A 24,253-nucleotide genomic window follows, 5' to 3' on the forward strand; every position below is an offset into this window, starting at 1 on the left:
ATTAGTGGAAAACAGTTTCCTCTAATCACCACGAATTACTCAACACCTGGCATTAAGCAGTCTTTGCTTACCACACTCATTTGCTCTCTTTCCGGTGGGATAGTCTAGGTTCATAAGGTGACCGCCTGTACTTGTTTCGCTGCATGCACAGTTCCTGGTGTGGCTTAGCCATCTCCCCTTCTCTGTCTTTCTAGATGGGCTCATAGCTGCCCTGAACAGCTCCCTGCCTCCTTAACTCCCTAACAACTAGACTCACCCGTGGGCTCAAGTTCTGGCCAGCGGAATGTGAAAAGAATGAGTTAATTTTAGGGATACACACAGGTGAGGGAGGGTGATGCTGTAGCCCTTGCCCCTTTTTCCCTTCCTGCTGGCTGGAGCTGGAGCCAACTCAGACCACGTGGAAGAAATCATTTGCTAAAGGTGGTGGAGACAAGACAGAGGAGACGAGCACATGAAATGCCCTCCAGTTGCCTGGCTGCCTCCCTCCTGCATAGTTTATTCCTGAGAGATTATCTTCTTTCTTGTTAGGCCTCTATTTGGGGGTGAGGGGGGTGATTTCTGTCACATTGACGGAACTAGTCCTAACAGACTTACCTGGTAAGTACTCTCTTTGAAGGCTAATCAAGGATAAGTATGGCAAGACTCAGAGAGAGGACTATAAAGAATGGGATGGGAAGAGATACTACAGTAATGAAAAGACTTCAAGAGGCTTCTTCAGCCTTTTGAAAGGATGAAATAAACCTGAGTTATATGAGCATAAACAATCATTGCCCTGGTATTTCTTAAATGGTGTTATGCAGAAGTCCTAATTTTCATAGACTAGTGTTTTATCAAGTCTTGGTAATAATAATACTCCCAGGTAGTTTGTCAAAATTGTGATATAGATAAGTCATCTCGGTTCTTTTCTGTGTTTATGGAACCTCCCTTGCCTCTCACCACTTGTTCTGGTACTCAGTGTTCAGGCCCCCAACCTGGGGTCCCACCTCACCAAGACCCACCAGCAAGCCATCAGGTTGACAGATTCACTCCAAGGTTGCGGTTTTCAACTCTGGAAGAACATCTGAAAATCCATAGAGCTTTGTAAAAATAAACATGCCTCAGCCATACTCCCACATGATCCTGATTCCACAAATGTAGGGTACTGTCCGAGTATCTCCATTTTTGAAAGACTGACAGGTGATTGTGATTGTGATGTGCAACGGAGTTAAGAACCACTGCTCTGAGGTACTAATGACTGATAATAGCTCAATGCAGCATCGTCAGCCACACACAGCCCATGGATAAGAGTCAGCGCTGGACATGCTTCTATCAGTTATCTCTGCTTGGTGGCCTGATGCATGGTTGCAAGTGGCCGTGCTTTGTCCCTGGGAGACAGCTCTCTGGGCCTCCCTCTCTCAGTATCCTTGATGCACTTGTTTGTTATCATACTGTGGATGGGAATGCCTCTCCCAGAGGCATTTGGATTTCAGTAGAGAATAATGCTTTCAACTAAGGGAATGGACTTCTAATGGTAGTATTTCAGGAATTAAGGGAGTCAGTTGAGAAGATATTTTGGAAGAGGGACCCTTTTCCAGTTTCCTTAAACATACACTAGTTAAGCAGCATTGATTCTATTTGGTGCTACTTTTTAAAAAAAAAATCACTGGGACTATTTCAAGAGATTAGACTTCTGAGGGTTTTCCCTGGTGCCTCAGCTGGTAAAGAATCCACCTGCAGTGTGGGAGACCTGGGTTCGATCCCTGGGTTGGGAAGATCCCCTGGAGAAGGGAAAAGCTACCCACTCCAGTATTCTGGCCTGGAGAATTCCATGGACTCTATAGTCCATGCGATTGCAAAGAGTCAGACACAACTGAGCATCTTTCACTTTCAGACTTCTGGGAGGCAAAAGAGTCTTTTTTCTTCATTTTCCCTTGTGTGCTATTTGGGATCCCTCTCGGCCCTCACACTTTCTTTTTCCCCCCAGAGAAGCAGTGTCATTCATCCCTAATTCAGCCATGGTTCGATGACAAGAGAGCTTGTGTTAAAAGAGCACATTACACCATTCTGAATATCCTTTCATGACTGGAATATGATCTTAGAACACAGAGCAGAGGCTCTTTTAGAGATCAGTCTGCTATTATAGCACAGAAACAGGCAGGCTAATAAATATATTCATATATCTAGCTATCTCTTAGAAACATGATGTAATTATGGACTGTACAGTGTCTTAAGTAATCCTTAATATTTCCCTGGCTCTTCTTCTCAGCTGTTTAAGCTGTTTCATTTTACTTTTATTCCTTCATTACAGAGTCTATAAATACCTACCTCATAGGACTGTTATAAAAATTGAACTAAATAAAAGGTTTGAACATGCTCTAAAATTTCTGAAGCTCTATACAGATATATAGTCATGTTTCTATAATAAGGACTATATATTCTTTGTGTGCCAGTACTTCAAATCTTTGATAGAGAAAAGAGATGCCAAGAGATTAATGGTACGGATTATCATGAGGACTCCTTATGACTTAGGACTTCCTGCTTTGTCCACTTACTAACTGAGAGACTTGAATGAATCACTTGAATTTCTCCATCAAGAGAAAAATGATAATTTTTCTTATTACAGATAATTATGCCTATTATATTATGGGCTTCCCTGGTGGCTCAGAGTACAGAGTCTGCCTGCCATGCGGGAGACCTGGATTTGATCCCTGGGTCAGGAAGATCCCTGGAGAAGGAAATGGCAACCCACTCCAGTATTCTCGCCTGGAAAATTCCATGGACAAAGAAGCCTGGTGGCTAGAGTACATGGGGTCACAAAGAGTTGGACACGACTGAGTGACTAACACACATGCCTATTATAGAGATAGTAGTGAGGATTAATGGAGAAGGCAATGGCACCCCACTTCAGTACTCTTGCCTGGAAAATCCCACGGACAGAGGACCTGGTAGGCCGCAGTCCATGGGGTCACTAGGAGTCGGACACAACTGAGCAACTTCACTTTCCCTTTTCACTTTCATGCATTGGAGAAGGAAATGGCAACCCACTCCAGTGTTCTTGCCTGGAGAATTCCAGGGATGGGGGAGCCTGGTGGGCTGCCGTCTATGGGGTCGCACAGAGTCGGACACGACTGAAGCAACTTAGCAGCAGCAGCAGTGAGGATTAATGAATCAAAGTGTGTTGGGAGATTTAACAGTCCATAGATTTTAAAATTTTGCAGAAAGAATCTTGGAAGGGAGTTTTAGATACAGCCCAAGATCACAGTGATGAGCGAGCACTGGAAACTTGGCCCTGGGGCAGTTGATCCTCTATTCTAATTATAATTAGTACACTTCCTGTGCTAACTAGGACAAAGCGAAGAGGTTTTCTTTTTCCTCATTACAAAAATGCATTGAATTGTCTGCAGAGATTTTTTTAACCATCACTGATTTATTACCCTGGAAACAAGGATTTATAATGAGGGTATCACACCTTTGTTGGTGTGAACTGTTCTCTGGGAATAGACAGAGATCATTGAAATATAAGCAGGACCAGTAGGCTAAGGGCAACCTCCACTAATTGTTTATTTTCTTTCCAAAGTGGCAAGAAGTTGTTGGAGTTTCATACTTCATTTTGTATACAAATTGAGGTCCTGGGGGAGAGTATCCTTCATGTGAACAGCTCTCCCAGTTACAGGAGAAAACTGAGTAACGGTAAAACCCTCAGGGACATCATTTAATATTTCCAGCATTTCACATGAGCTTCTGACACTCGAGTCTTCAAGGGGAAAGCTGATTTATACCTTCAGTCATTGGACAATGTAAAGGTGAGGTCAGACATAGGCATCCTTCATCCCTTTTTCCGTTGCTCACAGGTCCCTTGGGCAAGGTGGAATCAAAGCATTTCAAATGGTAGAGGTCACAGGAGTGACACTGTAAGAGGTAAGAGAGCACAGCCTCCTTCCTCTACCAGAGGGTCTGAAGCCCATATATCTTCATATTGCCATTGTTTCCACTTGAAAAATTACATGCAGTTGGTTTTACTTTTCCTTCCCTTCCTAGTCTTAAAACATGATTTCCACTCCCAATCTAATGTGTAATTTATGTCAAGAATAATGATTATGGGTTTCTGATTATTTTTAAAAAACGAAACCTTTAACATAAATGCAGACAACAGGTGTCTTGTTTTACGGCCTTGTACCTTTCTAATCCTATAAATTAAAATCATGTCTGTGCTCTCTGTGCCTTTGCCCTGATCTGAAGTTGTCTTTCTAGGACGTCCTGGGAATTGTTTGCTCTCAGGTGCAATACCTACCACGTGGTAGGTTCCAAATAAATTTTTTCTGATTTAATTTTATCTGCAGCTACTTTATACAATTTTGGTCATGCCTAGTGGTATAAAACTATTCTGTAAAGTGCAATGCAAGTTTATACTCAGGGATTCAGACCCCCAGATTTAATTAAGGGATCACATATCCTTTGTTACTTGTGAAATAAAACTGATTTCCCGTAGAAAGAGACCTCCTGTTTTTGTGGGTCCCCTTGCAATGTAGGAAGGACTTAAGCAGAATTAAACCTATGCTACAAAGTACAATATTAGAATTTCAAATGAATCTTAAATTGTACAAAGATTACAGATTATTAAAATATTCTTAAAATGGTACCTAATTCAATGGTACCTATGGCTTTGTGTAAGTGGTTTTTAGAAAAAATTGTTTCTCTTTATTCCACACCAATTTCTTCTTTCTTTTCTCGATTCCTGTGTCATAAACCCTTCATACCAAGTTTAAGAATATTTGTATATTTAGCAAAATTCAGAATGGATATCATCATTATGTAAATATGGAATCTTGTGGCTTTGTTGTAAAATAGTCGTAAAGCTGTTTTTTCTATTTTCTAATTATTTTTTATTTCCACCAAAATAATAGACATATGGTTTTAAAAATCAAATAATACTATATTCATCCCTTTCTAATTCCTGAGTACTGCTCTCCAGAAGCAACCCCTACAAATCTTTCATCAATTCTGCTGTGTACATTTAGAAATTCATGAAATAATTATTTCTAAATAATATTATTTCTAAATAATTTTAAATAATAAATTTCTAAATAGTATTATTATACAGTTTTTTTTCTTTTTCAATTTCCAATATTAACTGTTGATTTTTATATTCTGGCAGAGGAGGATTTAACACTCTTCTCTAATCCCAGTCTTCACTTCTCCTCCCTTCATCTTCCCAATATGATTATACTATAATATTTAGTTTCTTCAGTTTTAGGCTTTACATGTTTTAACTATGTAAATTTTATTTACTGCCAACCCTTATAAACTTCTATAATTAAATTTTATTTCATGTTTTTTCCAGAGTAGGAAAATGCCTTGGCTTTTTTCATTTTATTAGTTTTCTAAGTCACCATCCCTAATTCTTCCTGAACTTTGTAGCAGAATTGGAAGTGTTCACCCATATCAGATGATTCAGCAGGTCCATTTTGTTCTTAGAGCAGCTCTTCCGAAGACCTCTGTCCTCCTCCCCACTGCGGGCTGCCTACCTTGGAACTTCCCTTTGTCTCTTTCCTTGGTCAGAGCCCCACCGGATCCATCACCTTCTTTCTTGAGGGACCCTCTCACTGTGGTGGGGCACGTGTCCTGGTGGCAGCCTAGAAAGGATGCCCAGGATGTAAATTTCTTGAGAATGTGCATGTCTGAGAACCTCTTTAGTCTACCTTTACACTTGATTGGTGGTTTAGGTGTTAAAACGCTGATGGAAATTATTTTCCCTTAGAATATGTAAAGTTTTGCTTCATTTTAGCTTCTAGTGTCACTGTAAAGAAGTTCGATGCCAGTCTGATTCTTGATTCTTTGTGTATGACCAATTTTTCCCCCAACTCAGAAGCTTTTACAAACTTCTTGTTGTCCATTGTGTTATGAAGTTTCAAGTCATCACCAAGATGTGGGTCTCTCTGAAATTTCATGTGCTGGGTATATGGCGATCTCTTTCAGTCAGAAGATTTATATCTCACATTTTGAGAAAATTTAAAGTTTCTTTGATCATTGTCTTCCCTTTACTTTCTGTGTTCTAAAGTTTTTATCTCTCCTGTTTTCTGAATCTTTTTGCCCTATTTTTTAAAATATTTCCTCAATTACATCTTCAACCCATCTATTGATTTTGTTTTTAATTTTGACTACCATATGTTTAAGACCAGCCTTTCTTGTTCTCTGATTGTTTCTTTTTAAGCATCCTGTTTCATGAATTCAGCTTCTTCTCATCCCTCTGTGAACATTAATGATGGCTCGTTTGTTTTGGTTTTTAATTTTCCTTTCTGCTCCCTAAATTGTTTCCTCTGAGTTCCTTTTTATGTTTTGGTCTTTGTCCTCCATGTTGGAAGCTTTTCTGCAAATGTCCAGGGATCTTTAGCCCTTGCTTATATTTAAATATGAAGCACTAAAAGGCTGACTGAAACTTCTGTGTGCCAAGATGGGACATACCCACTGATGGACTTCACTTTGAAAGCCTAAACTTGAGAGTGACAGGAAGACCCAGCCATTTTGCTTGGTGTCTCCCAGATATCAGTGTCTGCAGGTCTTTTCTCTGAGGCCATTCATTTTTCCAGGGAAGGATCCATGAATCTGTTGGAGGTACCCTTGTACACAACTACCAGGGTTTTTAGAACTGAACAGTAAAAGAAAACTAGGGGCCTCAGTGTTCAGGACAGAGACTGTTACTTAATTCACCTGTTTTCAGGATGGCTTACCACTTTCTGCTGTACTATGTATCAAATGAGGGTTAGAGAAGGATCATTTCCTGACTGTGGGAGTGAAAGAATGATATGATGCTGAATTGGAGTCAGAAAACTCCATTTGTCTTCTCAACTCTACAACAAATTAGTCACATTGCCTTGGATGATGTCACATAATGGCATCATTGAGTGAGTCACATAATGGCATCACAGCTGGCTGGGCTTTCATTTCCCTGTGTGCAAAATGAGTGGCAGGGCCATTTGCTCCATCACTTCTGATGAGACCTGTAACCCCTACATCTAAGAGTTCTGCTTTAGGGTACCTTATGGAAATGCTAAAATAGTGATTACTGCCTCCTTAAAGTATACTACTTTTTAGCAATTGGTCTTACTTATGGAAATCTTGGTGCTGGCAATGCAGAATACCCAGCTCAGATTCTGCATCAGAGCCTCTCTAGTCCTTTCTTTCATATGTTCTACATAGTTTGGCCCATGGGAGACCCAACAGGAGAGCCATCCAAGTACCTGCCTTTTTCTGGTAATGGCAAAAATCAGACCTCATTTCAAAGCTGGACATCCTAGACAAATTCCAAGGCTCCATCCTGCAGTACCAATAATGTAGCCATGTTTAACAGAGAGGGTTCCTAAAAACCATTTGGGCTGAGAAATCTAGAATTAAAACACTCTTTATCTTGACTACATTATAGTTATGACTATAGCATTATTCATTACATACAATGTTTGTCATAGCTTAATATAACCCCAAAAGTACTAGATTCGGAGCTTAAAAAAACACTGAATTTGTGTATTGATTCTCTTTCCTTCCAGCTGCGTGAGAGTCTTCTACCCTTTCTGAGCTTCAGTTTCAACTCCTAAAGGCTAGACTATTGAGGCCATTCTATCTGTATCAGAATCAAAGAGAAGTTGTTAAGGAAAGCACTTTACAAACACTAAATAAAGGGCTATCCAAATGTGAAGCATTAGTATTATCATCATTACTATTATAACTGGTCAGGGAAGCCTGAATTTCATGCTGCCTCCCATCTGCTTTGTAACACTCAGGCAATTCCATGATTAGAGGTGGCTTTCCAAAAAGACACTGTAGTTCTTTTTTTCCTCTAAAATAAATGATTCCAGAACCAATCTACCTTAGCCATCCAATATGTGCAGCCTCTTTTGTTCATGAACAACCTGAAGGTAATAAACTGGTATGCCCCTGTGACAGAGAAAGATGTTGGAAGGAAATGGGTTTCCATCTTGGGTTTCTAAGGTGCTATACCAAACAATAACAAGGGAAAAATTATTCAGCTAAATGTACCTGACATGCATTGGCATCCAATATGCCACCCTCCTCACCAGGCATTATTACTTATATACCTGCCTCTGAGAAAGGCTGCTTGGAAGAGTTACTCTGTTTTTATCGGACATACATTTTAGGGAGTTTTAAATAAACTCATATAGCCATACCGAGCAGCATGTCTTCTAAACTTCGCTATTTCATCCGTCTATACCAAGCACCGTGAAGCAAAATGGATGTGCCTTCAGCTTTCTACAGTCCTGGAAAATGAACCAGTCCACTTAACAATAAATGGTGGTTGGTTCAAACACACATGACCGGTCTAGTGAAGAAGAAAAGAAAGTTGAGCTTAATGAAGTCCAGTGTCTGTGTCCCTGCACACGGACAGGAAAGGACAAGTGTTTTATAACTGTTTATTGGAGTTAATGGTAATAAATTCCTCACTTGTGATGCATTAACTTTAATGTTTTCATTACTTGGTGATTTAGGTTTTCCCTTTTCACATTGTAAATCACGTTGTCCCAGTAGCAAAGCAGGTCGAGCGCCTGCTGTAACGTTCAGAATACTCAGTGGAGAAAGGAATGTTCTCTTTTTCTCTCCAGCACAGTCTGACAAAAGATGCTTTGCCTCATCCCAACTTGCTGCTTCCCACATAAACAGTAAAGACAGACAGACGGATGCATCTGACAACAGCCTAATTTAGATCCTAGGGAAAGACAGGTCTCCACAGTAACTTTCCAAATGTATTTGGTACTGAAGGTTTTTTCCTTTATTTTTTTCCCATTTGCTGAATGTGAGCCCTTAGTTAATGAGCTGTGCAAATAGATATTGAGATTTAGTGTTTTTATTTTGCAATTACAGACTTGGTGATTTGGTTGGAGACTTTTGGGTCTAGCAACATCATCCTCATTTTCCCCTCCCTAATTTTTTTCCTTGCAAAGTTCAACTTACTTCAAACTTGCTTGAGTTGTGTCAGATGAAACAGAAGAACCAAAAAAGATCTTAAATCTCATATGTATAACTTAAAAGAAAAGGCGGTGATTTTTGTCCTCAAGGTTCCTTATTGCAGCCATCATTTTTCTGTCATCAATCCCATATGGTTGCACAGAGACACCCAGGGAGCTGGCTGGGAGCGAGGTCTGGCTTGGGAGTGGCCCTTTGTCCAGCAGCTGATACATCCCAGGTCAAAGCCACGTTGCGGAGATCACTGCGTTCCCATCAAGTTCTTCATGATGGGGTATGAGAGTTCTCATTAGATCACCCACCCTGAAATACCCCCAGAGAATCATGATAATTAGTTCCTGAGTCTTCTTTTTTATTTTCTGCTTTGTTTGCTTTAAAAGTTTTCTCAGTGCAGTGCTCTGATGATATCTGAATGTTTTTCACTAGAGAGACATGGAGAAGGCAAAATTACTATTATTGGATTCCTCCCTGAAATTGTTGGTTTGGAGAATAACTAAAATAAAGATTCCAGGATTCTAGTATACTAATCCCCATGCAGCTTTCACCATCAGCAGTGTCAAGTGATCAGGCACACACAGAATGTTTGTGTACAGGATGCAAACAAACACACTTGTGATGTTCAAAGAGAAAATAAAATTTTCAGGGAAATAAAAGAACAAAACTTGGGAAAGAAAGGGCCAAGTTCTCAGCCACTCAAGGCCTGCAGCTCAGAAATTGCCATCAATAGCTGTTTTCTGAAGTATATTCAGTTATCCGTTTGTTAAGTTGCTGTGGTTGGCTCCATCTTTGTCCATTATGACTTTCTCTGTACACATCCTTTGATGCTTTCCTGAAGATAAATAACTTCTGAGGTAAAAAGAACTGGTATCTCAATGAGGCTATGCAATCAGCTGGGAGATTTCGTTTTCTCCAGTTGAGGTTCATGGTATTTTTTTCCTAATTTTTCCCCCCAAATTCTCTTTATCCGTCCTCCCGTCAACCTTAGCACTGTGATTCCTCTTGACTTCTTCACCCACTACTTTCTCCTGGCTTTCTTGGCTAAAGCTTCCTTTCTTTCCCTTTTTTACTTTCTTATTTCATAGTACCAACCCTAAAATTAAAATAGTGACTATATGGCAGAACAAAAGTTACTGTTTGTGGCTTAGGTGGAAGTGATTTCAGTTCAGTTCAGTTCAGTTCAGTCGCTCAGTCATGTCCGACTCTGCAACCCCATGAATCACAGCACGCCAGGCCTCCCTGTCCATCACCAACTACTGGAGTTCACTCAAACTCATGTCCGTCGAGTTGGTGATGCCATCCAGCCATCTCATCCTCTGTCGTCCCCTTCTCCTCCTGTCTCCAATCCCTCCCAGCATCAGGGTCTTTTCCAATGAGTCAACTCTTCACATGAAGTGGCCAAAGTATTGGAGTGTTAGCTTCAGCATCAGTCCTTCCAGTTAACACCCAGGACTGATCTCCTTTAGGATGGACTGGTTGGATCTCCTTGCAGTCCAAGGGACCCTTAAGAGTCTTCTCCAACACCACAGTTCAAAAACATCAATTCTTCAGCACTTAGCTTTCTTTATAGTCCAACTTTCACATTCATACATGACCACTGGAAAAACCATAGCCTTGACTAGACGGACCTTTTGTGACAAAGTAATGTCTCTGCCTTTCAACATGCTATCTAGGTTGGTCATAACTTTCCTTCCAAGGAGTAAGCGTCTTTTAATTTCATGGCTGCAATCACCATCTGCACTGATTTTGGAGCCCAAAAAAATAAAGTCTGACACTGTTTCCACTCTTTCCCCATCTATTTCCCATGAAGTGATGGGACCGGATGCCATGATCTTAGTTTTCTGAATGTTGAGCTTTAAGCCAACTTTTTCACTCTCCTCTTTCACTTTCATCAAGAGACTTTTGAGTTCCTCTTCACTTTCTGCCATAAGGTGGTGTCATCTGCATATCTGAGGTTACTGATATTTCTCCTGGCAATCTTGATTCCAGCTTGTGCTTCATCCAGCCCAGTGTTTCTCATGATGTACTCTGCATATAAATTAAAGAAGCAGGGTGACAATATACAGCCTTGACGTACTCCTTTTCCTATTTGGAACCAGTCTGTTGTTCCATGTCCAGTTCTAACTGTTGCTTCCTGACCTGCATATAGGTTTCTCAAGAGGCAGGTCAGGTGGTCTGGTATTCCCATCTCTTTCAGAATTTTTCACAGTTTATTGTGATCCACACAGTCAAAGGCTTTGGCATAGTCAATAAAGCAGAAATAGATATTTTTCTGGAACTCTCTTGCTTTTTCCATGATCCAGCGGATGTTGGCAATTTGATCTCTGGTTCCTCTGCCTTTTCTAAAACCAGCTTGAACATCTGGAAGTTCACAGTTCACGTATTGCTGAAGCCTGGCTTGGAGAATTTTGAGCATTACTTTACTAGCGTGTGAGATGAGTGCAATTGTGTGGTAGTTTGAGCATTCTTTGGCATTGCCTTTCTTTGGGATTGGAATGAAAACTGACCTTTTCCAGTCCTGTGGCCACTGCTGAATTTTCCAAATTTGCTGGCATACTGAGTGCAGCACTTTCACAGCATCATCTTTCAACTTTCAAGATTTGAAATAGCTCAACTGGAATTATCTAACAAATATTCACTCCCATATTGCCTTCTTAGACCACAAGTCCCATAAGGCTGGAAGTGGTTTCAATTCAGTTTAACAAACATTTATTGGGCACCTACTGTGTGTGCAAGACCCTCGAGGATACAGAGAGAAACAGGTATATGACTAATGAATCCAACTGCCCTCTATGAAAGGGACCTGACTTCCCACCGCAGGTTTTCTTTAGGCTTCAGGAAGTTAAATAATTAGCACCAAACTCCTTGGAGTTTAATGAGTGTATTTTAGGGAAGGATTATTCTTTATTCCACATCAGTTCAACAATTACAGTACAGCCCTGCCCTGTGATGGGTCTCAGCCATTCCAGCTCTGCCTCAATCTATCAATAATTCTTACTCTCCTTACCTAGACACTTGGGGTGCAAACACTGGCCCATCTCCTTGGGGCACAGCTATATTGGATCCTTCTTTGTTCCCTCATGTCAATCCAGGCACTATGATATTTTGTTCATTTAATTTTTTTCAAAGTGCTTTCTGTCTCTGAATGCAAGATCTATTTTTACCCTTCTTCCCTTTTTAGGCCATCCTCCCTATTGCCTTCTACCCAGATCCCCCGCTACATTCTTTTTCCTGGGAAGTCCCTTTTCTATTTCTTCATTCAGGCTTTTAGCAGTTTTACATAGTAACTAAGGTCTTATGTACATCTACGCAAAGAGACAAGAATGGAGAGTGTTAGGGGAAAGGTTTAGGGTCTCTGGGAACCAAGACTGTGCTATAATAGTACCCGATAGAAAATGGTATTAGAGCAGAGAAAAGAGAGGATATAATTCTATTTGGAGAGAGAGAGAAAGATTCAGAAGGGATGTGACATTTGAATTAAGTCTTAAAGGAGCACTCCCTCCTCAGAAAATGGTGATAGAGATTGAAATTCCCAACCAAGAAAAACAGCACGAGCCAAGTCCTGGCAGTATAAAATACATGCCCTATTCCAGAAGGCAAAGCCTGTCACTTATTGTTTGGAGTATTAGGAAGGATAAGGGGTTGGGACAAAATGAAACTGAAAGATAGGGTGAGACCAAGTTTTAAAGTTTTTGAAGAGATGGAGAGTTTGAGTTTCCTCCTACAGGCTAGGGAGAACCATTAAAGGCTGTAAACAGGAGTGTGACAGGGCCAGATATATGTTTCAGGAAGATGATTTCTGGCCACAGTATGGTGGACAGGTAGAAGTTAAACCAGTTGAAAAGTGACCCCAAACCCAGGGAGGGCTCTTTTTCTTCCCTTTTCTCCCTGTTCTTATCATAATCCAGTAGAGAAGTAAGTAAATATATTTGAAAATAGTATTTTGTCATTCATTTTTAAAGATAAACACTCTCAAGTAACACATGTATAAAAGTGGCCTGTCTCAAGATGAGATGAGAATACAGTGATCCTTCAAGATTTGTTAAAAAATATATATATACAATTTGGCATTTGAAATCCTCTCCTTCCCCTTCTTAGAATCTCAAAGCCATTTGAAGCATCACTGTCTGGGTTTGGCTCAGGATTCTCACTTTATCCTGCTGCCACTTACTGTGGTTTGGCTGCTAAAAGGAATTCAGGTCATTTGGATCTCTGTGGCTCAGTATTAAGGATGGATTCTTAGGATTAAAAATAAAGCTAAAGGTACTAAATTAAAGTGTTAGTCACTCAGTCGTGTCCAACTTTTTGTGACCCCATGGACTGTAGCCCTCCAGGCTCCTCTCTGTCCATGGAATTCTCCAGGCATGAATACTGGGGTGGGTAGCTGTTCCCTTCTCCAGAGGATCTTCCTGACCCAGGGATCGAACCCAGGTCTCCTGCATTGCAGACAGATTCTTTACCATCTGAGCCACCAGGGAAGCCCCAAGTTATAGATACATGTTATTAATAAAATCAGAAGACACAAGAGGCTTCCTGAGTTTAAACCATTTCTGTGGTGATTACATGAATTCTCAATCTTTTTTCCTATAGCACATGACCACCAACATTTATACGTCCAACCCACTTTCATAAGAACCCATGATTTTGAAGAAACACAATTTTTTTTTCAAGGAAATAAAGCTCTGTTGGAGTTCTTGATTGCCATGATTATAATACTACATCAAATGTGTTTAATCACCATCGACTGTGGCATAAATAAAATACACTATAAGTCATTTTTAATTGACTTTTCCTTTAAGAAAGCATATTGAATGTAAATGATGGTATTATTATAGAAAAGCTTTGAATCCATTCTTATTCTTAAAGTGAATTACTCAAAATCTCTGCCATTTCTATCAATACCTTCAACTGATCAAAAGATGCCCTGGTGTCCTAATACCAGGATTGAGAATTAATAAATTATTATATTGAATTAGTTTTATTAAATTGAATTAGATGAACTATTTACTTACTGGATGCTGTTGTTTATTCCCATTTATTTAGATGCTAGAACTGGTGCATTGAAGTTATCATACTTAGAGTTGGAAGGCCTTTTTTCCCAAAACTTTCACTTCTTGTAAGTAAAATCCAACTGAAAGTAGACATGGAAGAGGAACATCCCTGAAAACCACAGGCATCTGTGGTAATTAGTGTAGTGCCTTTTTGTGGAAACAAGAAGTTTCTTCATATGCCATGAACATTAATTGTTTCTGTATGTTACCTTATAGCTTGGCATTGGGGCTTCCCTGGTGGTTCAGTGGTAATGAATCCGCCTGCCAATGCAGGAGATGCAGGTTTGATCTCTGGTTGGGAAGATCCCCTGAAGAAGGAAATGACAACCCACTCCAGTATTCTTGCCTGGGAAATACAATGGACAGAGGAACCTGGCAGGCTACAGTCCATGGGGTCACAAGAGAGTCAGACATGACTTAGCGACTAAACAACAAACGAGTTTGACATTATTAATGGACAGTTTATGAAAAGAAACCAATTTGGATATTTGACTTAAAAATCTTGCTTCTTTTTAAACCAAGATTTCTTCCTTAAAGAGTAAATGAATCATGTCCAAGATTCCTGCATGAGCCCCACAGTGGACCAGGCTTCCTTTTCCTTCTTCTCTTGTGTCAGAGAGGCCTTTCAAATCTTGGTGTTCAAGCAGCACTGTTTGAGAGCTCCAGGTTTCTTTCCCTTGCATTTTCTTTTCCTTGTGTCCTTTTATTGCATTCTTTTTCTTTCATTTTTGTTCGACATTATCTGTTGATCTCTTGAATTTCACACAGACTTGCCCTAAAAACAATTGTATAGATTAGTCATCTAGTACCTTACAAAGTAAATGAGAAATATAGGACCTTAAAGTAATTTTTTGATATTAAAGTCTTGGAATAACCGCACATTGTGTCTATTTCTTTTTCTGTATTTTTTTTTGGCTATACCCTGCAGCATGTGAGATCTTAGTTCCCCAACCAGGGATCAAACCTGTGCCCTCTGCATTGGAGTCTTACCCACTGGACCACTAGGGAAGTCCCACATTTTCCATGTTTAAATGAGGTCTCTTGTGGGCAAGTGAGGTGGGAAGACCCTTTCTTTCGTCAGCTACTTCTGAATGTGTCTCCTCAGCTGAAACTCAGGGTGGTGGAAAGTGCTTGGGCTTTTCTAGCTGAGCAGCCTTCAGCAAGCCCCGTAATTTCAGTAAGCCTATTTCCTAGTCTATAAAGTGGAAATGGCAGTAATACAGACTTCACAGGGATGCTATGGAGCTCAAATTAAATGTGAAAATGCTTGAGAAAATGCAGGTTAAGACCTGTTAGGTTTTTTAAAAACATTTTTATTAAAATGTATTAGTTTTAATAATTTTATACATCAATTATCTATTTTCTTCTTAGCACTTCCAGCCTAGACTCTACCAAGAATTTTCTGTATCCTCAGTGTAACAAATTTCTTCCACAGATTTTTACACAGTTTGGTCTGTTACCTGGATTAACAGATTTTTTTTAAAGACCTTAAAATACTGGAGGGGAAACAAGGGTCCATCAAGATCTCCTGAATATTTGTCTCCTGCATTGGTTTTAACGATATGTGTGATTTCTACCATTCTCTGATATCCTTCAGTCTAGCTCCAATTGCACTTATTATGTTTCTTAGTTTCTTATGTCAGAGTTTGTTGAAGAACTTGGTTAAGTACTTTGTGTTCAATCCCTTCCTTTCATCTCCTATCCAATTTATTTCTCCATGAGAGTAAAGGCTTCCATGTCTTTGAAACTTTTAGGTCCTAAGTCTATTATTATTAATGGCTTAGAATTTTTCACCTTACATGTGTTAGTATATAGTCCTTAATAAGCAAAGCACAAAGACTAAAAACTGTGAGAAATAAATGTAAACTCAAGTGGATATTGAATGGAACCAGAGCAGATCAAGACTTATGTAAGCCTGTCCCAAGGGACTAGTGAAGGAAAAATCATTGAAAGCATTGTCCCTGTTTCATGTGTAGAAGATGAACACTTCCTGCCAGACACCTCAAACTGTCATTTATTGACTGGTTCCTGAAAATTGAGAAAAAAAGCAAAAAGTAATCCAGAAATGCAAGAAGCTAAGAAAAATAGTAATGAACTTATTAAAGAAGGACTCAGAAACCTAAAACAAAGCAGAGGATTTAACCAACAGATTATTCAGTCGCTCAGTCATGTCCAACTCTTTGCGACCCCATGGACTGCAGCATGCCAGGCTTCCCTGTCTTTCACTGTGTCCCGGAGTTGGCTCAAACTCATGTCCATTGAGTTGATAACCATCTCATCCTCTGTCGCCCCCTTTTCCTCTGGCCCTCAATCATTCCCAGTATCAGGGTCTTTCCCAATAAGTTGGCTCTTCGCCTCAGATGGCCAAAGTATTGGAATTTCAGCTTCAGCATCAGTCCTTCCAATGTATATTCAGGGTTGATTTCCTTTAAGATTGCTGGTTTGATCTTGCTGTTCAAGGGACTCTCAAGAGTCTTCTCCAACATCACAGTTCAAAAGCATCGATTCTTTGGTGCTCAGCCTTCTTTATGGTTCAACTCTCATATCCATATGTGATACTGAAAAAACCATAGGTTTGACTATACAGACCTTTGTCTGCAAAGTGATGCTGGAGATTAACAACAACCAGAGAGGAGACTACTATACCTCCCACCCTACCTGCCATATCCCCTTTGATTTTGTCCATTTGAGACACTGTGAAGTATATCTGTCATTTTGCAAATGCACACACACACCAGTGATCTGTGAGAATTGGAATCACAAATGGAACTTGACCATTCCCAACCTTCAAATTTTAGATTTTATCCAACCTCATCCCCCAAAATCCCAGGTCCTATATCACGGGTACTTTAATGAAAGAAACTGGAACTTCATCCTGCCTGAAATTCACCCCAGGGAGCTATCTGTCTCCAGGATGGAGTTGGCCTGGTCTCTTTTTCAAACAATTGAAAAGAACTTGGATTAAAAGGAAAGGAGAAGATAGAAGTCCAGTTTAGGGAGAGGAAAATGTTGAACAAAAGATGGAATTTTTTAAATCATTGATTTTCATTTCAGGTTGATTGGGCAAGAGACCAGGCCAGTACCTATAATGAAAGTTTGTGGCTACTGTTTTTTGCTGCAGCCTTTTTGCAATAGAAATTGTGCGGCCTCTGTGCTATTAGCCTTGTGCTGTGGTATTGCCAACTGATTTCTCCAATTCTCTTTTCTCAGTGGGCTAGAATGCGGCTGATTAAATAGGCCGTGACTCACATAAGCTCCCGTGTCTTTTTTATTGACTACTTTATGGAAATGTATCACACTCCAAAGGGCCCCCATTGTTGTTGCTGTGCATGGCTAACTAAGGAGTCATGCTTAGTGCTGAGAGATGGACTTCTACTCTGCAGAGGTGGTATGGGTGGGATACAGGGTTTACAGGAATCTGGATGGGGAAAGAAAGATGTCTGAGAATTTCTTTTATCTTCATCTGTCATGAAAGTTGGGTGGCCATCACTTCTGGGTAACACTCTTCTCTGTTGATCTTATCTTTATGGCCCCACATCCTTCAGCTAAGTGAATCTTTTCTTTATATGGGCTATTCTGAGAGATTTAGTTAAGTGCAGTAGGAGAGAGAGATTATGACACTAATGCAATTCTGTTTTGTGCTGATATAATGTGATACACCCCTAGGTTTATCCAAAGAGCAATTTATTCCCAATAAATCTAAATCATTTCTTTTGTTTTCCATCAAGGTGGTGATATCTTTTTTAGGTAATGGACAAAAAGCCTTGATTAAAAAAAAAAATTATATACTTAAATGTTTTTGCCTTAAAATAGCAACTCATGCAACTGTTTGTGGCTTCTTCCTTCCATTTTTATGATAATAAAAATGATATTTTTATTACCATCCCGTAAAACATCTACATACTTTCTATTACATGTTAAGTAACTCTGCATATCGGTTCACCTGTGAATTCAGACATACAAGGCTCTTCCAGCCTCATCACACAGGATGGGAGTTAATGTGTATATCCTCAGGACCATCAGTTCTTGATCAATGAGACCCTGAGCTGACACTGAAAGGGGAGAGAACTTGATTGCCACAGTGGCTTCTCACCTTGGATTGAGATTGATCTGGATCCCATCTGGGTTTATCTAATAGATTGTGGAGGTAATAAGATTGGGCTCAGAGTCAACTTTACATTGAGAACAATTCTGTTATTGCAGTCATCACAGAGTGCCTTAGACATAGAAGACAATCAACAGAATAAAAATTGATTTGATCTGATTGTTTTCCCTAGCCATTCCAAACTTCACCTATAATCCCATTTTTTTCCACTGCCCATAAGGGAATGCAGGCAAGAGAGTTCATCAGTACAGATTCCCTCTAATAAGAAAGCAACATACACATCTTACAAAAACACAGCATATAAAATACTGTATTTCCAGCTCTCTTCCTCTTCAGAATCTTGTTGATAGATGACCAAGAGAGGAAATTCAGCAACTCATTCAGTGCCCAATTTTAGCAAACCAAGCGTGACTTTTAAGGTAAGAAGGCAGTGATGGTGCTGTCCCTGCTGCTGCTGCTAAGTCGCTTCAGTCGGTCCGACTCTGTGTGACCCCACAGACAGCAGCCCACCAGGCTCCCCCGTCCCTGGGACTCTCCAGGCAAGAACACTGGAGTGGGTTGCCATTTCCTTCTCCAATGCATGAAAGCGAAAAGTGAAAGTGAAGTCGCCCAGTTGTGTCTGACTCTTCGCGACCCCATGGACTGCAGCCCACCAGGCTCCTCCGTCCGTGGGATTTTCCAGGCAAGAGTACTGGAGTGGGGTGCCATCGCCTTCTCCGGTGCTGTCCCTAGTCTCCTAAAATTAGTAACTTTGAATTCAAACATCTCTGCTGCATTATGTCTTTGTTTTCTTGGTGGTGGCATTCTTGGGTTACAGTTGGTGGGGAGAGAAAAGCCTCATGCTGATAATGCACTGAAAGTAAATGAAATTAAATAAGCGAAGCAGTGCTCATCACTACTTCCTTCCCCCCTGGGTAATTCAATTCAAGCTCTCTCTCGGATGGCAACTCACAGGGACTGTCTCTGTCACCCCGCTGGGGCCTGGAGTCTTAACATCTAAATAAAAGTTTCACTCAAGCATTTTTTATGCTCCTGCCAGCAGGATCAGTGAGCTGGTGTGGGCCCATTAATGTAATATTCATACTCACAGACTCTCCCCGAACACGAGGCAATGTCTTCCCATTTTCATAATTATAGATGTTCCATAAAATGGCATTTAGATTTGCATTAAAAAAGGAGGTTTGAATTCTAATAGAACGTTTAACATGTCTTTTATGATTCAGACTCTTGGCATCCTTAACAAGAAATTGTGTCTCTAAGTTTAATAAGACCTTAAAAAAAGGGGGAAAAAAATGGTGGGAAGAAAAGATGGAAACTCCAGGCTTAAAGGACCCTGTTTTTCTTATCCCTTGTGTCTTTCATTTAATTTTTAGGCCTCTAGGAGCAATTTATTTTTTGACAGCAGGCAGAGAGGATAGGTTCTCCTTCAAGGGCCTGCTTAGCTGCACCAGGTCCTCACCCTTAGCATGATCTGCTTCTCTTTTCTTGGAGAGCATTTTCAAAGAGACATTAGAATTTTCAGAAGGGTGGGAGAAATGAAAGAATCCTAGACAGATGAACTTTCCTTTGCTGCTGTTCATCTCATGTGTGCACCCTGAGACCCATCCAGGAGATTTATAGCAGCCACGGAGTTTGCTAACTGCAAAACACACAAATGGAAACAGCCCATGAACAAGAAGTTGAAAATAAGAACAAATAGGAAAAAGAGTCAGGCACTCAGCTAAAAAAGAAAGAGCTCTTCTGATCTACATTTTTGAAACTAAGCTGGAAACAGCGTAGAAGCAAAAAGTTTAGTCCCCGAACCTAAAAAGAATGAATATTAGGACTATGCTAGCCCACTCCCTTCATTTCTCCTAATTAAGAAGTACAGAGTTTTTAATTGTTTTTGCTGTTATTTTTTTGAGAACTAAATTCCTTCCTCTTTGTCTCTGACCTTTACCCCTCCCTTCTGTAAAATGAGTATAAACCCTAGTGGTGGAAGACAAATTAGGATCTTGACTTCTCAATAAATTTGTACCTAACGAGGCTAATTGAAAGCCAAGAGTGTTAGCAGCATACAATTAAAAACTGATGTCAGACCAGATCTTCTCTGTGTAAAGGCTTCTACCATTCCTAGACTTTTCCCTTGACATTGACAAAACCGGGATTTGGCAATTATTGCCAAGTTCAGCTATGCATAGCCTTTCTTTGTGTGAACTTAATAAAAATATATTTACTAAGGTGACTTTCTGTTTGTTAGAAAAAGGTGAGTGTGTGTTTAGTTAAGCAAATTCTTAGGTTTTTGGAGTCCTTTTCTTACCAATCAGTGCACATTTAAACAACCTCCCTTGTACAGACTAATATTATGTTTAAGTCATTTTAAGCAGTTTCAGCATTAGATATAGTTAGAAAGAAAGAAAATTTACTCCCCTCCAGTCACCTGGAGATTGTTTTATTCTGTATCATATTTAAGCAATAACCCGTCTGCCTCTTTTCATTAATGTAGATTATCTCAAGTAGCCCAAATCAATGAAAATTCTGTCAGATTTCAACAAAACATTTTGCTCTTATTCCTTTTAGGAATGGAAGACATCGAAAGAGGAGCTCAAGAGCTTGATAATATCATCAAGCAAGGATACTTAGAGAAGAAAAGCAAAGGTACTGATTAGACCCCCAGATCTCAGAACATTCCAAGAAGAGAATGGAAATGAGGAAAAAGAGGGCCAGCCTAGGGAATGCATTCTCTGTGCCCAGTGCTATACTAGGCAGGTATAAGGCAAGAGGAAAGGAAAAAAAGAAAAGTCTGGTATCTGTGTGTAGGCTGGAAAGACCTGGCCCCAGATCTCCACTTCATCAGGACAGGGATTGGTTTGTCTTGCTCACCTGGTACATCTGCTTAGTAATTACTTGTTGAATGAATAAATGAATGACTGTATTATTGTTCTCATCTCTCAATGTGCACCCGTAAAGAGCGAAACTGTGTTGCCTCAAGTGTAATTTTTATATCATATGTGAAGCAGCTGACTTTCAAGTTTCAGACAAGTCCAAATCTTCAGCTCTCACTCTTTAATTAGGATAGTAGGGTTGGAGTACCAGGTTTAACACTCAGGCAAATTGGCTTAGTACAAAGAAAGACTTGCTCATGCCCATGGCCTAGAATGTCACGGCCATGGGTCTGGGTGGACTCCAGGAGTTGGTGATGGACAGGGAGGCCTGGTGTGCAGCAGTTCATGGGGTCGCAAAGAGTCAGACACGACTGAGCAACTGAACTGAAAAGGCAACAACACATAAAGATCTGGAGATGTGGAGAATTTTATAACTACAGGATGAGGATAGAACCTGAAAGATAAAGGAAATGTAGAGAAACCGCTGAGGTCAGAGCAAGCAAAACCTGTTTAGAACTTGGGCCTTTAACTGAGTGAGTCCTCTGCACTCTGAGTCAATATGGGATAACCTGTGGGAGTGAAAGGGAGGGTTTTACAGTCCATTAACCTGGAAAATAAAACAATAACACCCTGGACTGTGTGTTGTTGGATTTTACGGACTCTTTAGTGATTGTAGTTACCTGAATTTATGTCCCTTACTGCTCTTCTGTTTAGATCATAGTTTCTTTGGATCAGAGTGGCAGAAGCGATGGTGTGTTGTCAGCAGAGGCCTCTTCTACTACTATGCTAATGAGAAAAGTAAGTGTTCTTCATTTGCACAGCAGCACCTCACTCCTGGATGCAAGCACTTCGTAAATTCTCAAGCACTTAGATCTAAACTTAGTAGTCCTTAACTAACGCCCAGAAAGAGACATGCTTAGGAAAGAAGCTTGGCTAAATAATACCTTGCTCATCACCAAAAACTCATACCAGTTTAGAAATAATAGCCCCTTTAAGCACTAGGATAGTGTGGTCAGCATATCAAAAGGCTACCTTATGACTAATAACATATTATCGAGGTCAAATGCCTTGGCATTTGTTAAAAAAGAACCTCAAACACTTTATAGGCATCAATAATATAGGTTAAATATTGAAAAATAATAATTCTGAGAAGGATTTTAGCAGCTTACCAACAGCCCAGAAATATAACCTTTGAGTACGAACTCTCTAAGAGCGTGCTTCAAACTTTATCCTACTGACTCCTGGGATGTAATCCAATGGACATCCCTAGAGCCATGGAGTGTTGAGACCCCAATAGTTGATGTGCCCGAGAGACACCCTTCAGCCAGATGGCAGCAGCAGCAAAGTGTTGACCCAAGCCAGAAGCAGCTTCTTATGAACCACCTCTGACTCAATCAATCACAACACTCATGAGCTATCCCTAAAAGACCTCCCATCCTGGCTTAACACTCTTGCTTAGTTCATGAGAAGGAATAGAGGATATAAGCACAAACTGGAGGAGCTACAAATAACTACAAGCTAAAAGTTATCACTGTAGGTGAATGCAAACTTTGAAACAGGGAATTCCTTCCTGCTGGATAGACTGCTGCAGGAGTAATGCTGCCATGCAAGAGGAAGATAAAGTAGCAATCTTGCGGGGATTTCTTTGGGTTCTACCACCTTACAGAGGCCAGTGGTCCAAAGTAAATCCTTTATTGTCCTTTCAGTAATTTTCTGTTTCACCTCTCTTCCTTCTTTCCTGGACTTATTCCTCTCCCAAAGCCTGGATAGCTAGTCAAGGGAATAGTCAGATACTTACACAGTTGCCTTTGGACTTCCTGCACCTTTGGCTCAAAAGTAGCAGAAAGAACAGCTTTGCTAAATGACATGGAATCCTTCAGATTAGATCTTGGGCTTCAAGGCAGTTACCTCACTCTGCCTCTCTGCCTGCAACAGTTATCACTAACCTTCATCTTGGGTTCACCATCACGATTCCTCAGAGCCTTTCCCATATATGGGTAAAGTGTGAGGTGTACTTGGAAATGATAGCAGCATAACTCAAAACCTGAATAATAAGCCCCCTGCATCCTTCCAACCCCTAGCCCACTCTCAAATCCAGCAACTCAAGTTTCTCCCCTGAATTCTAGGCTAGCCAGGTTTTATTTTCTTATTTTGAACCTTCAAACTAATGTAACATATATGCCCTTGGTAAAATGTTTATCATTTCCCTTACCTTTAAATACGTGGTTGGTATATCTGGATATAAAGCCAGGTATCACATTCATTCATTCAGAATCCTTCCCACGCAAGGTGAGGAGGGAGAGCAAGAGTGAGAGGCTTGGAGACTTTTATTGACCATTTTGCCATCAGAGTGAAATAAAATCTGGTGACCAAAGAACAACAAAACATTTTAGTGGCCAGTTAGAACAAGGAGAGATACTTTAACAAAAAAGATTCTGGTGTCAAAAAGCACTGTTGCATGGCTCCCTTCTTGCCAGTTACTTCTTATTGTGCCCAAGACATTTTCTTAGTAAGTACAGAGTGTTTGTGTATTTCTTTTAGCTCAACCAGGTGAAGACAGATGCTTTTACTTTTCTGTAACTATTTTCTTCCCATTGCCACCCCTCTCATCATCATCATCAAAAAGTAATTCATTCTAGGGACTTCCCTGGTGGTCCCGTGGTCAAGACTCCATGCTTCCAATGCAAGGGGGTGTGGGTTGAAAACCTCAACAGGGAACCACATGCTGTGAGGTGCGGCCAAAAAAAAAAGAAATTCATTCTGCAGGACAGAAAGCATCACCCAGACACTGTGGTTGTGTCTTCTACAAGTTCTGAACCACACCACGAGGACGCAAAATCGTTGGGAACCACCCCCTCTTTTTCTGTTTCTAATTCTTTTCTAAGAGTGACAGGCAGAGTAGCCTCTCCTTTCACTCACTCAGGGTCCTTTTCCTTTTATGCTCCCGTCCTCATCATCTAACGACACTCAACAGTACTCTGCTGCTTCCCAGTCTGACTGCTTGCAAGGGGATAAAATACTGAGCTTTAATTATTCTCCCTCTAGCATAACTTCTACCTGACCAGCAGGAGAGGAAGAGAAGTCTAGCCCAAACGCTACGTAGGACATAGGAGGAGACCCGGACTTAGGAAGCCCCTTGTGCTGCTGTCCCTCCCCTCACATGTGCTCTGCTGGCCCTGATAATAATGCTTCAGCTCTATAATAGCCTTCAAGAGCCTCATGTTTACAGCCATACTCTCCCCGCTGTAATAATTTCTTCTTTCTCTTATTATAGATCTCTTAAC

General features: G+C 40.4%; 1 protein-coding gene across 1 annotated transcript in view; it reads left to right on the forward strand.

Annotated features, from left to right (window-relative positions):
- The window catches only part of SKAP1 (src kinase associated phosphoprotein 1), a 306,061-nt gene that overhangs the window by 236,580 nt on the left and 45,228 nt on the right, over positions 1-24,253 (forward strand). The window contains exons 5-6 of the mRNA XM_002695944.7: positions 20,665-20,742; positions 21,684-21,767. Of these exons, the coding sequence (XP_002695990.2) occupies positions 20,665-20,742; positions 21,684-21,767 (162 nt within the window). The remainder of the gene's footprint in view (positions 1-20,664; positions 20,743-21,683; positions 21,768-24,253) is intronic.

This window comes from Bos taurus, chromosome 19 (assembly GCF_002263795.3).
Source record: "Bos taurus isolate L1 Dominette 01449 registration number 42190680 breed Hereford chromosome 19, ARS-UCD2.0, whole genome shotgun sequence".
Taxonomy (NCBI): Eukaryota; Metazoa; Chordata; class Mammalia; order Artiodactyla; family Bovidae; genus Bos; species Bos taurus.